The sequence below is a fragment of the Poecilia mexicana genome, unplaced genomic scaffold (assembly GCF_051168715.1).
Source record: "Poecilia mexicana isolate PSO_F unplaced genomic scaffold, ASM5116871v1 scaffold_6, whole genome shotgun sequence".
NCBI classification, from domain to species: Eukaryota; Metazoa; Chordata; class Actinopteri; order Cyprinodontiformes; family Poeciliidae; genus Poecilia; species Poecilia mexicana.
Genome location: NW_028263375.1, coordinates 17,383,602 through 17,400,775, shown reverse-complemented (window position 1 = coordinate 17,400,775; position 17,174 = coordinate 17,383,602). Strand labels below are relative to the sequence as shown.

General features: G+C 37.3%; 2 protein-coding genes across 2 annotated transcripts; both read left to right on the top strand.

The window, feature by feature from the left end:
• Positions 1–360: 360 nt before the first annotated feature.
• gdpgp1 (GDP-D-glucose phosphorylase 1) lies at positions 361–2,152 on the top strand. Its single transcript, XM_015003220.2, has 2 exons — positions 361–541; positions 751–2,152. The coding sequence occupies exon 2, from the start codon at positions 759–761 to the stop codon at positions 1,839–1,841; it is 1,083 nt and encodes a 360-aa protein (XP_014858706.2). The 5' UTR covers positions 361–541; positions 751–758; the 3' UTR covers positions 1,842–2,152.
• Positions 2,153–6,578: 4,426 nt separating this feature from the next.
• On the top strand, positions 6,579–15,109 carry rhcgb (Rh family C glycoprotein b). The gene is made up of 11 exons (XM_015003219.2): positions 6,579–6,914; positions 9,623–9,812; positions 10,386–10,536; positions 11,659–11,806; positions 11,917–12,083; positions 12,236–12,373; positions 12,466–12,602; positions 12,750–12,874; positions 12,995–13,068; positions 13,567–13,634; positions 14,235–15,109. The coding sequence occupies exons 1-11, from the start codon at positions 6,695–6,697 to the stop codon at positions 14,281–14,283; spliced, it is 1,467 nt and encodes a 488-aa protein (XP_014858705.2). The 5' UTR covers positions 6,579–6,694; the 3' UTR covers positions 14,284–15,109.
• The last annotated feature ends 2,065 nt before the right edge of the window (positions 15,110–17,174 follow it).

Sequence of the window (17,174 nt, the reverse complement as noted above, 5' to 3'; positions counted from 1 at the left end):
TCATAAGTTATTTCATGAAGTCATACACAAATATACACTGATAAAATGGTAAAACATTATTTTTAAGGTATTCAAATGGAAATATGTCTCAAATACTTTAAAGAAATATTCCTTTAACAAAATTAAGTCTGGCAGAACATTTATTTTGTCTACAAATCATGCACAAAAAACTAATCTTCACTAAATGCAAAGAATACATTGGCTGGCATTAAAACAAAAATGTTTCAGGAGTTTAAGTTTTATACTATTTTCTCTAATGTAAGTCTAGTAATTACTGATAGCACAGATATAATATAACACTGACTTGAAAAAACGTAATCAAGTCATATTACATTTTTCTTCAGTGAGCTTTTATTCTGAAGACAGGAAGTGAGCATCGGAAAAGGAAAGCGTAAAACTTAGCTAGGTCAGCTTCCTGGTGTTACACTTACCGCATCAAATGTGCTTAATTTAATTTGAATAGGACATAGTTCCTAACTTTGAAGTAGTTTACATCTTCTGATGTGTTCATGAAGCAGCCTCTTGGTGTCCTTACACAAAGGTAAGGTAATAAAAAAGAGTTAAAACTTCGTTTTGTGTCAGTCAATGACACAGACGAAATTTAAACAGCTTGTTTAGCTAAAAAAAAATCCAACAGTACAACAAATTCATATACAGTTAAAGATAGCCCTGACTTAAAATAATTTAAAATATTATTAATAAGATAATAGAAACCACTGACCACTTGAATATTGTGTATTTCACTAACAGATCCAACCATGCTGCCCCAGTTTGTGTACAGCACTCAGGATTTTGTCACAGATGTGCTTCAGAAAAGAGAAACCCGTCCACCACCTTCCAAGCTTGACTCGCTCATCAGAGATGGCTGGACAGACAGGATGGACAGAGGACTCTTCCGCTACCATCTAGGCGATTTAGAAACGCGTATCCTACCAGGGTCGAATGGTTATGTCGCTCAGCTCAATGTTCAACGTGGAATCGAGAGGAGGAAGCCTCAGGAGATACTGAGCGTTCAGCAAGAGTTTAATCCCAGCCAGTTTAACTTCAACAAAATAAATGCAGAAGAAATTATGTTTGAAATGATGAAGGACACATGTGGAGGAAGAGATGTACCTGATGACCAGTTGCCTCAAACTTGCAGGATGGTTGTGTTGATCAATGTTAGCCCTTTGGAGTTTGGACACTGTCTTCTTGTTCCAGATCCGTCTCTCTGTTTACCACAGATCCTGACAAGAGCTGCTGTCCAGGTCGGTATCGAGTCTGTGCTCCTCAGCTCCAGCCCAGGTTTCCGTGTGGGGTTTAACAGCCTGGGAGCATTTGCATCTGTTAATCACTTACACCTTCATGGTTATTACCTGGACCATGAGCTGAAGATTGAATCCAGCCAGGTTAAGCCTTTGATACCCGAGAAGAATTTTTTTCGCATCCAGGATTTTCCGGTTGGATTTTTGCTCTATACAGAATCCGAAGAGGTGGAGACGGCAGCAAGAACGATCTGTGAAGTGACAGACTTTTTTGTGGGTGAAAACATCGCTCACAACCTGTTCCTGACCAGAGGATGCCCACCAAGTGGTCAAATGCAGACTGCAAAGGAGCACTGTCTAAGAAAAGGTGTGCGTATAGCTATTTGGCCCAGAACATCCTGCTTCGGTGCCAAAGAGGAATCTGCCTTTAATGTTGCACTCTGTGAGTTAGCAGGGCATTTACCCTTTAAAAACAAAAAGGACTTTGAGTGTGCAACTGAGAGAGAGGTCATCAGTATAGTTCAGAAGTATCTTCTGCCTGATGATGGGCTTCACAAACTGGAAGAACAGCTTGTTAAACACTTACTGACTCACTAAAGCCTGGGATACGCCTTGAAAGACTTAAAGATTCAATGCAGTGAGTAAAACTCCAAAACTTCAGCATCAGCTAATGAGTTGCTAATGCTTTTGCTATTGGGTTGCTGACTGAAGTCTACTAATAAATGCACTTTTGTTTAAATATCAGATTTAGCCTAAGAGGGTACCGAGACCCCCTGAGATCAGGGTTGGAAACTTGTTCTGTGGTTCTTACTCAGGTTTGGTGTCAAAACATTAAAAATAATGTCTCTAATAGAAGAGGTTTCAACAATTGAACGTGTGTAAATAAATATGGATTTGATATACCATAATCTAGTCTTCATTTGAAAACTTAAGTGTTACAGTTTTTGAAATCAAACTGAAGATTAGTCAAGATGCAAAAATAAGCAAAACAAATTGAAAAAAAAAAAAAAACTGGAACATAAAGCTGAACAATACGAACTGATGGATTTTTTTCCCATTTTAATGAACCCACATTTTCAAACATATCACTATAATACAAAAAGAAGAAACACAAAAGGGTCCTCCAGCCTCAGTAAGGCTCACAGTAAATACATAAACTGAAAGAAAAATCAAGACATTTAAGTCTGAAAATTTAAATAAAAAATATTTAGGAGCTCTGTATCATAAACAGTAAATCAATAGATGCCCTACCAAAAGTAAAGTTGCTATTAGAAATAATAAACCCAACAGAAGAATTAATTCTAAAAATAAGTTGGAATTATTTCTAACATTTTTATATTTTCAGGATATTGTTATCTTCAACACCAATATCCTGAAAATAATGAGCATTTTATTTTAGTTTACTGACTGATTTTATCCCATTAAGTAATAGCTTAAGGAAGCTGGTTGTGTATAAGGTCTTTATCCTGACTTAGAAACCTCATAGTTCTACTGAGCGTGTTTTAATAAGCATAAGGATTATGTTACATGTAGTTCCTTAACATTTTCTCCAGGCAAAAGTCATATGAGACTTGAAGGAATGACTCAGTTGAACAAATAGAAACCCGGATGTTTAATTGGCCGTAAAATGTACAGTTTATACAGGCAAATGAAAAAACAGTTGTCACGTTGAATGGTTGTGTTGATGCTGGACTGCATTGTAGAAAAGCTGAAAGCTGCTAATTTGTTAGCAAATGGTTTATGACTGACATTTTTAACATTTTTGCTGACCTGTTGGCACATTACTGTTAAATAACCGTTTCTATTAATGTGGCATCTGAAATTTGTGACTTGACATGGGCTGGTATGATAGTTTCATTGTATGACTATCTTGAGTGAAGATACCAAAGCTTTACAGTGTGAGGTTTGGTTGTCAGTATTTTTTTTTTTTTTCTGAGATGCTGTTAAGGATTTATTTATTTTTTTTTTTTTCCAGTTGCAACCTAACTCACACCTTCTAAAAGGTTACGCGTTTGTCTCAATAGTCCTCAAAATATTTTCATAAACTATCATCTAGATGTTTTTTGGCACATTTAAGATGCTTTGCCTTTCTGTTCTTGATTGTCTGCCGTAGATTCTGGCTTCAATCAATCAATCAATCAAATTTTATTTGTATAGCACATTTCAGCAGCAAGGCATTTCAAAGTGCTTTACATAATAAAAAAAACAGCATGTAATAAACAGAAAGAGATTTAAAAAAACATTAAAATGTTAAACAGTGAGAAAGAGAAATAAAAAGCTGTAGAACTTTAGTTGAGACGCCATCAAATGGGACTCCAACCCTTTGGACTTTAGTCAACACGCCGTTTAACAAGGACTCTAACCTCTCGGACTTTAGTCAAAACGCTGTGGACGCTTCAAGCTCCTGTGGATACCATTTATGAACAGAAGATTCTTGTTAACTCGTGAACACTTCTCAGTGCCACACATCACCCCAGGTAAACACATTACCCGCTAGAATGACCTCACCTAGGCAGCAGCATGACTTTGTAGGATCATTGAGCATATAGCTGCTCACTTTAATGAAGGTCTTCATCAGGGAGCTCTCAACATGGTCTTTATCTATTCAAGCAGCAGCGCATTTTTCACACTATTTAAATCTTTTTTCTTTAATGTGGAGAAAAATATATCTCAGCCTTGAACTTCTTAGTATCTAGATGAATAAAAGAGGCCAGCTGATTCTTTGCATTTGGGATTTTCTTTTTTTTTAATGACTTATACCAGTGAAAAAAAAGCAACCCCAGAGTAACCTCTGCGGTTACTCTAATTTTTTTTTTAAATCAAACACTATAATCGGTTTGCTTCATATCTGAAACCCCCTGATTTACTTTACATAACCCATTTAACCATGCTTTGTTCAATCAGAATAAGCCGGACATCGTAAGGTACACTGATTTTTCAAAAAAAAAAAAAAAAAATTACTTCCCAGACTTGTTTTGGCATCATTTAAAGGAGTTGACAGTATCACATTTTGAATTCTTCCATAAAAGTCACTAGGTAATGACTTTATTTACTAGTAATGACTTTATTTACTATAAGCTGTTTGTTAAACATTGCTTTGTCTTTTCTTCTCTTTAGTTCTCAGCAGCTCTGGAGATTTATGGTAATCATTGTAGTTTCAATGGAAAAAGAATAAGCATGTGATGTTTTGTAGCTCCTGTTCTTTTCAAAGTCTCGCTTGTTTGATTTTTCTGACGTAACACTTGGTGTACATTGTAGCCAATGTAAATGGATGTGTAAACATCCATTCCTCCGCCTTTTGTGTTGTGTATCGCAAAACTGGATTTACTTTACATCCGCTTTGAGAAATTACTAAATCACCCAGACATCAACATGTATCACATAGTGTGTGTGTGTGTGTTTACCTAATAATTCAGAGAAAACCCACATAGTACGTTCTTTGTAATATTTCTGGTTACCAGTTGATGAAAGAACAGCTTTGGCATTCATTTCATGAATACCTGTGACCTGCTCACAGGACATAAAGGTCTTCTGGTGATGAGGTGAACAGTGTTCTTTCTCATAGTTGTATAAAACGATGGAAATGGCACAGCTAACAGACAATGCATTATAAATGGATCATTGACTAGCAAGTGATTGATTCATGTTCAAGTTTGTTTTTCTGTTGTTTTATTTTTCATCTGATTCATTTTTCGGCTGATTGATTGATTGAGCTGATGCCTTGTCTGAAATTAAGCCAGATGCACACAGATTTTGATTGGATAGCAAATTAAAACTGTAAACTGTAAGAAAAATACCTAAAAAAAATAAGAGACAAGTATTATTATTCTTATTATTATTAATGTAAAGATTTTTCAGCTTTATTTTTTCATGCTAAGCTTTATGGGCTCTAAACTTTTCTCTAGTACACAGTCAGACATTCTTCAATAACAGCATTGTAGAGACACGTCGACCCACTTTCACCTCTTAAGCTTAAATTATTTTAATACTTGAAGTAGTCAAGTATTAAAGCCACCAATGCACAGAGACATAGTTATTTTGCATCTTTAAAAATAACTATTGACATCAGGTGTCAGAAGAATACAACAATTTCTCATTTATTTATTTAACGTCTTCGCTTTTGAGAATGGTTGTGCGCAAATTTGCTGCGGCCTCTCTTTATTCAGGATTAGTAAGTTTACATTTGGCTAAATGAATCATGATGCCCCCGTGTTCGTCTGTTAGTAGTAAACAGTATGTATTATTTACAACTTCCAGCAAACCAGCGGGTTACCATGAAAACTAAATGTAGCCTGGTGGAGGGACACTGTAGACCAAGGAGTTACACTAATATCTCGGGCACCTCATCCCTCTGCTTAGGTGTCAGGAGATGATCCGTTACATAGGAAAGAAAATGGCATGTCATCAAAATGCACATTATACACATTGTGCATATGAAGAAATTAGGACGAACCATTTAAATATTGATCTCTGTTTTGTTGTACTCATCAGTCAAAATGTAGAACAAAATTTGTTTTCTAACTGAAAAGGTGACACTCTGCCCATTATACTTCTTCCTTCCCCCCTTTATTTGTAATGCAAACAGTACACTGTATTTCTGTTTTGTACACTAGTTTAAACAAAATTTGGAGACTTCGTCAACATGCTAAAAGCAAAAGGTGCCAAAGTTTGACTGGTGTTTTGTGTCTAAATGTTTTCCTCAGCCACTAGTCTGCTCATGGTCATATTGTGATGACCTTGGATTAAAGTTGCTCCGATCCTGAATTTTTAATTTTACATTTTTCTTTTCTTAAGGAACGGGAAAAAAAAAGTCTCAATGGCCAGCCTACAATTTATTGTTTCTTTTTTCAGCTTGACACTATGACTCCCCAGTCAACACAGAAAATTATAATTCACTATTTATGCTTTACAGGACGGCATGTTCACAATGGAGATTTCTTTTTTTCTTTTTCTAAAAGTTGAATAAAGAATAGTACATGCAGGAAGAGGGAACAGCTGTTAACAAAGACAGGTTTTAAAGAAACGGCTTTGTACCTTTCCTGACATGCAATCATTGTTTGTATTAAGGGAGGAGGTAAGATGTGGTTGACCACATCACTTCATATGTTGAGAGTAAAGAATGGGATTTGCCATTTATATTGAACTGTGAACCACCTTTCTTCTGACAAAACATCCTAAAAAATTGTTGAGGCTTCATCGATGTTGGTAGCAAAAACATGTCTATACAGTCAATATTAAAAGTAAAGAAAAAATGTCCCTGAAAAGAGTTAGGTATGTTCCATATGCAGGGAGGGAGGCGTCCCTGTGGGAGTGCCCTTAGACTGGATCCTCTTAAACCTGAGGTGGAGCTTGAAGATGCTCTGGGCTTTTCAGACAGCAGCTCAGCTGAGACGTTGAAGCTTTCGGGGTCTCCGACACCTGGAAAATTTGCAACAGTAAAAGCAGCCAACATGGGGGCTGCTCAGAGTTTCAGGGATATGTGCGACAGCACGAAGAATACTAATGTTCGCTTAAGTCTGCCGGCAGTGTGCGTGGTGTGGCAGATAGCCATGATCATTCTGTTTGGGGTTTTTATTCGATATGATGAAGAATCAGACCCACACTGGATTGAGCACAGAAAACATGAGAATTTGACTGACATACAGAATGACTTCTACTTCAGATATCCAAGTAAGTAAACCTATTTCTATTTACTCAAGTTAATATTTTCTGAGTTTTCTTTTCTATTTTATCATTTGCTAACAAGGGAAGCCAAAAAAATCAACATTTTTCCACATCTTACAGGTTAAATACTTTTTTTATTTATTACTTTATCATTGTAATATCAAATTAGTGCCAGGTAGCATATTGTGATGACTTTTCATATTATTCTGAATTGCTGACAAAGATCTGATGCCTGCTTCTGCATATCTCCCACGGGGCTTTTCATTCCTCTGGGATTTTATCTCTATTTTTTCTACGCCTCACATCTCCGGACTCACTGCTTTTCCTTTGTACATAAGGAAACATAAGGAAAGTTACATTTTCCTTATGTAACTTTTATTTGGATTCTGTAGAAGTGTGCATTTGAGACTGTTTTACATGGGTGTGGTTGTTTTGTTCTACACAGAACGTCTGCAGTGTCAATTTCTGTTTATCATAAATCTATCTCCATGATGCATTCTGACATTATATAACATAAACATAATCCCATGGAGCTCAGTTTCTAAACCAAACAGAACCCTTTGTCTGTGGAAACTGAAGCAGTGGGAGATTGTTTTGGCTTTACAATGCAGACGATGGTGTTTCACAGGGCAGGCGGAACATGGTGTCGTGTGATGTGTCAGGCAGTTGTGATGTTGTGACACAAGTAAAACTGACTGGCAGATGCCAGCATCCATGTTTTGATTCAGGCTGTTTGTCCTAAAACAAGATACGGCTGTATCATCATACCATGTTTCAATTAATTTCCTCCCTCAATTTACAGTCCTTAATGGCATTTTTCTATTTCTAACTTTTTTTTTCTCTTCTATTGTTTCTTTTTAGGTTTTTGCCTTGTTGGTGCATCAATGTATAAATTTGTAAAAAAAAAAAAAACTCCTAATTAAATTAAATGTGCTATATCATAAGTTCCCATGATCTTAAGTTTTTTCTTTTAAAAGTTTCATTGGCTCTAGTGGCCTTTATTTGATAGTGAATTGACAGAAAAGTGGGTAACACATGCGGCAAAAGTTGCCAAGCTGGGAATCAAACCTGTGACGGCCACATCGAGGACTAAGGCCTCCAATGCGGGTTGTGCTTAACCTCTTGCACCACCACAGTACCCCTTAAATAAGCTTTTAAGTTCATGGAAAAATAAACAAGCACCATGATGCTTGAGTCCTTGAGTCATCTTCACATGACACCTCGCTTGTATCTAATACGCCCTTGTTCCGACCTGCATTGAGGAGGCATGTTATTGAAGCAAACTGTCTGTGGAGCCTGAACTGGTTCTCTGCTGGAACATAGATTCATCCATGTGGGGCTTTGTATCCACTTAGGAAATGCATTTGGTAAGAGCATTTAGATAGGAAAAGCAAAGTTTAATAACATTTGAAGTGTTCTCTAATTTTTAGGTTGGGGGGGAAGTACTCTGAAAAGGAACATCACTCATCTCTGAAGAGGAATACCTGGAATATAGATGTTTACCTCAGTTCTCAGTTAAAGTTTCAAAAAATTGGGATCAGATCCTTCTTCAGTCCTTTCTTAGTCTGCTCTCCAATTTTCAAGCTCATTTTGCACTTTTAGATTTGGGCAGAGCCACTGGACCATTACACAAACGCTTGGTTTTTAAGAAGCACGTCATAAAGAAATTATAGCTAGTTTCAAAGTATTTGAAACTAACTCTAATTTATTTCAAAGTATTTGAAACTAGGTATCAGATATGATTTATTTTAAGCCATAAGGACTCAAAAACTTTTGGTCATTATGTGACTGTGATCTCCAAACAACCCTGACATTTTTCTGTTAAACAACTTGCTACTGTTTTGAATTCATATGAGCAATTATGCAGTCATGCAGGTCTCTGGTGTATCAAAGCAGAAATAAGACTCCTCTTTCATCATTTCTCTCTGGTGGGGAGTTATTTTTGTGTTGGTTGGACAGCACTGTACACATTTGACAAATGAGTCAATTTTGGACAAATTTTTCTCCTGGCATTTTGTTTTGGAATATGTCTTATCCAAGCTTCACTTGTAACATGTCTCATGTACAAGTGACATGTAGATGTGCCAACAAGGAGATATAGTTTGCATTCAGTGCTGTTTCATGCGATGGTGCAGTTCACATCAGTAATGCTTTTCTAAGCAAGTTTAGTCAGCACACAGACGATGCGTGCCTTTATTTGCTGGGAAGGGCATATCTATTACAACGTTATTTGTTTGAACACCAGACAACGGTTATCCTTCCAGTTCTGACTTACAGTCAATAGGATGAAATGTATAAATTTTTAACACTTTGCACTGTTAGGTAATTAGTTTGTAATTTCAATATGATCTTGACTAAGGATAAATCCGTATTTTATACATTATAAATTCTGAAACTCTGCCCTAGTCTCTAGATATGTGATTCTTCTGCTTCTAATTGGCCAGGTAAATATGTTTTAAATCCAAAAGATTTAGAACAGGAACAAAAAAGGCAAGTGGAACAAATAATGGTGAAATTTTGTGAGAACTGATTTGAGGTTTTTCTCTGCTCATTCTATGCTCATCTAAGTTCTTTTTTATGCTACCATTTTTTTTTTACCTTTAAAACCAGACTGCTCTGCTTGGAAAGTTGCTTGTTGCAAGTCCTGTTTCAGATGAAGGACCTTTTAATTTTATGGCTTCCATTTATCCATTCTCATCTTGTTTCTTTTCCAGGTTTCCAAGACGTACACGTGATGATATTTGTGGGGTTCGGTTTCCTGATGACGTTTCTGAAGCGTTACAGCTTCGGTGGAGTGGGTTTCAACTTCCTGATTGCCGGCTTCGGCCTCCAGTGGGCGCTGGTGATGCAGGGCTGGTTCCACTCCTTGGACACTGATGGGAAGATCAAAATTGGAGTTGAAAAGTAAACACTGTAGCTATAATTGCCTAATTTTAAAGTGTTTGTAGTTTACAGCAATGCTATTACAGAACTTGAAGTGAAAAAAAATCAATAACCTAATCAGGTCATCCAGTAAACTATTTGTTTTTATCTTTATTTGAAATATATCCTGCGGGACTATGTTTTGACCAGCATAGTTTCCATAGATTGGAAAAAAAAAAAAAAAAAAAAAAAAAAAAGAGGTTGGAGGAACCAGTTTAACTGGAAGATTCCCAGAAAAAAAAATACTTCTGGTCCCTTTGATGAACTGTTTGTGGCTTTAAGGCAAAGAAAAACTTGCACTGCTGAGTAATGATGATATGGCTGAAGGGCCACCAGCTCGCTGTGTGCCAAACAAAGTGAGACGTGTGTTTTCCGCCTGACTCTCAGTAACAATGAAGGAAATGTGATCCCTCATACTTCAGAGCTTAAATGAATTAATGAATTAATGAATTTCAATGTGGACTTTTGCTAAAGATAAACAGTCCATCACAGATACTCTGAGCTTGCTGCTGATCTCCTGTTGCCTTGTTTGTTCTCTTCGTTTTCTCTGCTCAGCCTTATCAATGCAGATTTCTGTGTAGCCGGCTGCCTGATCGCATACGGTGCTCTGCTGGGAAAGGTCAGCCCGGTCCAGCTGCTGGTTTTGACTCTGTTTGGAGTAACACTTTTTGCTGTAGAGGAATTTATCATCTTGAATCTCATCCATGTAAGTTGTCTTTTTTTTTCTTTCCCTTTACGATTTTGGCTGTCTGTCACCATCAACATGCAAACAAAATCAGGCTTCAGACTCCATAGCCATGCTCTCAAATGGAGAGAGACAATTAAAGGAGTTTTTCCAAGATATCATATAAAGGGGAGAAAGTACTGGAGGTAAAATTATTATTAGACACTGACAATAATTTTATGACAAGGGGGTAAAACTATTATTTGATTCTGATAATAATTTGATGGCATAATACATTTGCACCTTATAAATACTGCAGTTCATACACACTGCTAATGATTTAATTACATCTGTCCGTTTACTGTAAACTAAGCAATGGTTATGTTCACCCATCTACAACCTGATATGATGTCACTTAGAAAATACAACAGATGGCTATTTAACGGGATTTCTTTGAAAGACAGTGCATAATAGGAGAGTAGAATAAAAGATGTTTTTTAGTCTATAAAAATATGAAAACTGTGAATAGGATTTGCATTTTACTCCCGGAACTATGTGGAAACAGTGGTCGCTGCATTCCAAGTCTTTCAGGTGAATGCCTCATTCAGTTTTGTACATCTGCAGACTGACATTTTTGCCCATGTTCCAAAATAACTCATATTCTACCAGAATAGATCGAAAGTCTCTGTAGAGAAAAGTTTTGAAGTGTTACCCGAAATGTAATTAATACAGTTTAGTTGGTGCGAACTTGGTAAGTTTGCACCAAGACATTTTTTGGGTCTGTTAGGTTCACCTCTAAATATCATTCCTATTCTGTTTCAGAATAGGAAGCAGAATATACTTAGAGGGTGATGAAGGATCTTAGTTGTCATCACACATAGTGTTTTTTTGAAAGAACAAAATGTTACATTTTGGTCCGAGCTGACCAAAACACTTGCTTCCACTTTTTCTGTCTCCTGCTTGGCTTGTGGCAAACTGCAAACATAGCCATATTTTTTTTCCTCTCCCTTCCATTTTATAATTACACACATCTGAATGTGTCAATTATGAAGGCACTGTAAACAAAGAAATCCAAATCTAAGGTTTTGTGTTTTAATCTCCTTTTATCCTAATGATAAGTATATGCAATTTTTGTAAACCTCAAACTACTTCTTGTTCCTTAAGGCCAGGGATGCTGGGGGTTCCATGGTGATCCACACTTTTGGAGCTTACTATGGACTTTCCATATCATGGATGCTCTATCGGCCCAACCTGGACCAGAGTTCACGCTTGCAAGGCTCTGTGTATCATTCAGATGTCTTTGCTATGATTGGTAATCTGGGTTTAGTACAAAAGATTGTGTTACATTGATTTGTTTTTTTTTCTGTTTGTGTTCTTATTCTGCTTTGTCCACTCATATTACTTTGCCTTTTATTTGCACAGGTACCCTCTTCTTGTGGATGTTCTGGCCCAGCTTCAACTCAGCAATCGCCGATCATGGTGATGGGCAGCACAGAGCGGCCATCAACACTTACCTGGCTTTGGCCTCAACTGTGCTCACTGCTGTGGCTGTGTCAAGCCTCTTCCAGAAACATGGAAAATTAGATATGGTAAGGAAAAGCTAATAATAATAATAATAATAATAATAATAATAAAAAAACTAGCAAACACAAAATTTTTTAGTATTTTCTCTTTTCTTATTGTAAACGTTTGGACTAAAATCAAATACTTTTGCTTTAATTTAATGAGTTTTGCTTCCCAGGTTCACATCCAGAACTCAACACTTGCTGGAGGCGTTGCAGTAGGAACAGCAGCTGAGTTCATGCTGATGCCCTATGGAGCTCTCATTGTTGGCTTCTGCTGTGGTATTATCTCCACACTTGGATACATATACCTCAGTGTAAGATCTTTATTTGGCAGCCATCATAAAGTATTATATAAGCTCCGGCTTTTGTGATTTTAATAACCTCAGTGAACACCTTCTTCCATCAGCCTTTCATGGAGAAGTACATGAAGATCCAAGACACGTGTGGGATCCACAATCTCCATGCCATGCCAGGTGTTATAGGTGGCATAGTTGGAGCCATTACTGCTGCAGCTGCGTCAGAGTCGGTTTATGGCCATGAGGGGTATGTTCCCTTTTTTAATAAGGAGAAAACAAAAAGACAGATTAGCAGAAACTTAATTCGATTTAAACTGAAGGTTACGCTGCTGTGAATGTCTTTTTTTTTTTTGCAGATCTAGAGCAAAATTAAAAGTCTTGTTTTCAATTAAAGGTTGGTGAACACTTTTGACTTCGAACATGCTTTTGCGAACATGGTGCCCACAAAGCAGGGAGGTCACCAGGCCGGAGGCCTCTGTGTGGCTCTCCTCTTCGGTATAGGAGGAGGCTTGATAGTCGGTAGGGAATTAATAACTTTAAAAACAATGATTGGCATCTTCCTGTGTTGCAACACAATGGCTTCACTTTACAAATTATATATTTTTACATTATAACTTTGCCTTTTATTTGTCATTCTAGGCGCCATCTTGAGATTACCCATCTGGGGAGATCCAGCAGATGACAACTGCTTTGATGATGAAGTTTACTGGGAGGTAAGAGGCAGGCAGTTTATACTTTTTAAAATAATTTTGATAAAGAGAAAATATTCAAATAAAAGGGACTTATAATTCTGATAAAAAATAAAAATGTTCACACCCATTATAGGAACAGTAAATTTAACATAAATTTGCTGGGGGGTTTTTCCCCCCACATTTTGTTACATTGCAAACACAAACTTCAGTGTATTTTATTGGGATGCAATGTGGCCAAACAGCACAAACAAGCTCATAATTGTGAAGTGAAACCAAATAGTATCTGATTTTTTTAAAATGTTCTATTTTAATTGCAGTGTGGCATGGATGTATATTTATGTTCCTTTATCCTGATATCCAGCTCTTTTTATTTTTATTTACATAAACCAAATCGCCCGGAATAATTCCTGCTACACGCTAGTGTCAAAAACTTTTCTGGTTTCCAACGTTGAACAACATGGGCAGAAAATCTCAGATTTTAATGCCACACATTTGTGACGGTTGCTGCTTTGTCTCCAGTTGCCAGAGGACGAAGAGTGTATCCCACCTATCCTGCAGTACAACAACCACATGCGGAACAAAGACGTGTGAGTATTTGATTCATCTATATATTAGCTTAAAGTAATCTGGTCATAAAGATTCACATTCACATTGTACAGTTAAAAACGTGCTGCCATTTACTGTCCTCTTGGCGGCAGCAGAGTCCACTTTAAGGAGAGAAGGTGTGGGTCGTTGCTTTTGCTCTTGATGGGGATTACGGTACAATGTTTTAATGTGAGGAATACACCATGAGAAGAAAGTGCGGCTTCGCACAGAGGCCTCTGCCGCGCAGTGCGGGCTCGATTACAAAACGCTGACGTGATCCATTGCTCAGTAAATCCACGTGAAGTTTCTCTCTCGTGCTGTTTGTTGATGGGGGTTTCTGCAGAACAGCTTCATGTGTATGACTCATCAAAGTGACCTTGGGTTTATGTAGCAGCCTATGTGTGTATGTCATGTTTACACTGATAATAAATCTACTATTAGCTCATCTATCATAGAAAGATGAACTCTGGACTTTGATCAAATCTTATTGAAATTCATGTAAATCTAAGAGTCAGAGGTCTATGGGGAGGTTATTTTGCATGCTTCCTTCATATTTGGAGCACAACATTCAACATGACTGTGTAATTTTGCTTTCTTTTCAGTGCTGACACAAATTTCACCATGGAGCCAGATGCCAGGACCCGATCATGAATGGTTCCTGAATTGATTGGCTGTTCCCCATTTCATTTTATTATTTTTCTGCTGGAGGAAAAAAAAAAACATACGTGGAAAACAATTTGCTTTTAAAAAAAATAATAATGAGAAATATTAAAATTTTTATGGGTTTTTACCTCAAATTGCCTCATTTCAGAAGTGAGAAATTAATTTAATGATGTGAAGTTTTCTTCTCTCTTTTTTCAATATGTGTTATGTTATAGTGAAATATAGCTCCTATTTGAAAAGATAAATATCAGCACCTCATATAACACCAATTTGGGAATTTAATCAAGTCTTTTCCTAATTTGCACGTTTTTCTGCACTTTCATTTATTCACAGGCAAATCTTATCTTTTATTTGTCATTTATTGTTTTGTTTTTTTCTGTTTCTTTGTGTACATTTTTTACAGAGTTTGAAAAAAAATGTTTATTATGTTCCTGATTGTGAAAGCCATACGATGTTACAACTGTTACAAACTAAATGATGCTGTGATTTTAAGGGCTTCTTCTTATTTAGCATTTATATTATATTCTCACTTTATTGATGCTTTATAAGACACAAGTAGGGAATTTTGTATCATATTAACTTCCTCCATCTGGGAGCTCTCCTTTTTGTCCAGTACACAAAATAAATGTGCCTGAAGTACTAATAATGTTCCACAAGCATTTCAATTAATTAACTCTAAGCAAACAGCTAACGTGTTTGCAATTGACAAATTAATGATGTTGTCAGCTAAGTGTAAAATGTTTGTGATACTGTTTTAGAAGTTTCTTAACGCTAATTTGAATTGATAATAAATTAAGAATTAATGATAAAAATATTTTCCAAAGGAAAAGTGTGGAGTCTAACTTATCCGATTTATTTAATTAACAAACTTTTACGGAGAAGTTTACGTCTTGGTTTAAAGAATTAGTTCTAAACATAAATTTCACTAGTAAAAAACAACAGCAAGGGTCTTTCATAGCATCTTGGTGTCTTCCTCCTACGTGAGGTCAGACGGAGGTCAGCAGCCCTCATGACACTGTGCTGACTAAAAACAAACTACATACGGAAAATCATCCTTACTTAGTCGAGGGGAAGCAAATGATGCAAAACATATACCCTTATGGACAAATATTTTAAAAGCACTGATCAGGAAAATGATTCAGTGTTTTTTTTTTTCCCACATTAGCATTAAATGTATCATAAAAGTGGCCATTTGCAAAGATACAGAGCATGACGTTTGGTTTTTCTGAAGATGCCATATTTTCTCTGCATCTAGCAGCGCCAGTGTCGGTCATTCACCCATGGTGGCTGAATTTCTGAGCAGTCTCACCCCCATCAACCCCTCACCAAGCCACCTCCCCAACCTTGGCATTTGATTGGTGGAAGGCAGCAGCAGCAGCTCGCTGTGGGAGAGTGTGGATGATTCCCACACATGAGAAGCAGCGAGGAATCTGTCTCCTCATACAGTCTCCTTTCCAACAAAGGCAGGCTTAGCGCTGTTTTCTTTTGTCATCAGGAACGTGTTTGAGTAAAGGAGGTAATGGTGCCACAAGTGCTCCAATTAAATGCGATGCAGCCCTGCTGGGAAGAAAGGCTGCTCCGTTGCCCTCTATACTTCCCTCATGTCACACGCACACAAAAACGGGGCCTCTTCGTCTTCTTCTACCATCCCCACTCGTGTATTTCCCGCCCTAACTTCTCTTCATGTTTATTCATCAACCACTTAAAGGCCAAAATTCAACGTTGCTAAACCGAATTTGGAGCTATTTTGAAAATGTGTTCATTTTGCACTTCTGTGTTTGGACAACCTGGCCTTAATGCATGACAAATCCGACCTTTACAAACACACCCCGATGTCTTCCACAAGATACAAACTGAGTGAGAACAGGGGCCAAGGAGAAGGTGAACTGGAATACTTGGAGACATAAGGGGGCATAAAAAGGGGAATGAGGCCTCTCTTTCATTGCTGAGGACTGACTGACTGACTGTCTGACTCAATCATGATCTTTGATTGACAGCTTCAGTGAAGGAGGGAACTGGGAACGAATGGCGAAGGATGGAAGCTTAGAATGAGAGCTGCACAAAAACATGCGCCTACACAAGGGCTCCACCATGAAGCTCATTAATGTAAAAGAACATACAAGCAAAGGGAAAATTTACAGAGCTGTGCAGATCTAAATACAACATGGGAGGTCATGCTGGACCCTGGTATTTGTTTTGCTTTTTGTCATTAACTTTTAGGACTCGGAAACTAATCTTACAACAATTTTGTCTCTTGCTTGCGTCTCTTGTCTGGTCATTACATCTGTGGTGTGGCAGTTACACAACATTACAACAACCCTGAATTCACTGAGGTTTTACAAGAATATGCAGCAGCCAAATAGTATTCAGAGCTGTGTGTTCACGGCGCCATAAACTGAGCAATAAATGCCACTTTGAAAGCAACCAGGAGTCCGTAAACGTGTTAATAAACCCTTCAGGCTTTCACTCTTTTCTCTCTTTACCTAATCTCTTCACATCTTACGCAGCTCAAGGGTCCCCCATAGATTATTTCTCAGTGAGAAATCTGAAGCATTCAAAAACTTTTTAAAGTCCTCTCTGCAAAGTGATGCTCAGTTAAATCCAAGAAGACAGAGTTGATGTACATATTTTATGTACACAGTACGACTTCGTAATTGTTATACAGTTATAGAGGAAACTTGTGCTCTATCAACCCTTTTCCAAAATAAAACCCATGTTTTATTTAAAGGAGTATCAAACATTTCAGTGATTGAGAGGTCAAATTTAACCCTACGAACGTTTTGGGGAGATTGTCACATGTTCCTATCTAGACTTCTGATACATCATAGAACATAGCATTTTCTTCCATAACCTATGCATTCCATTTACCAATTACGGTA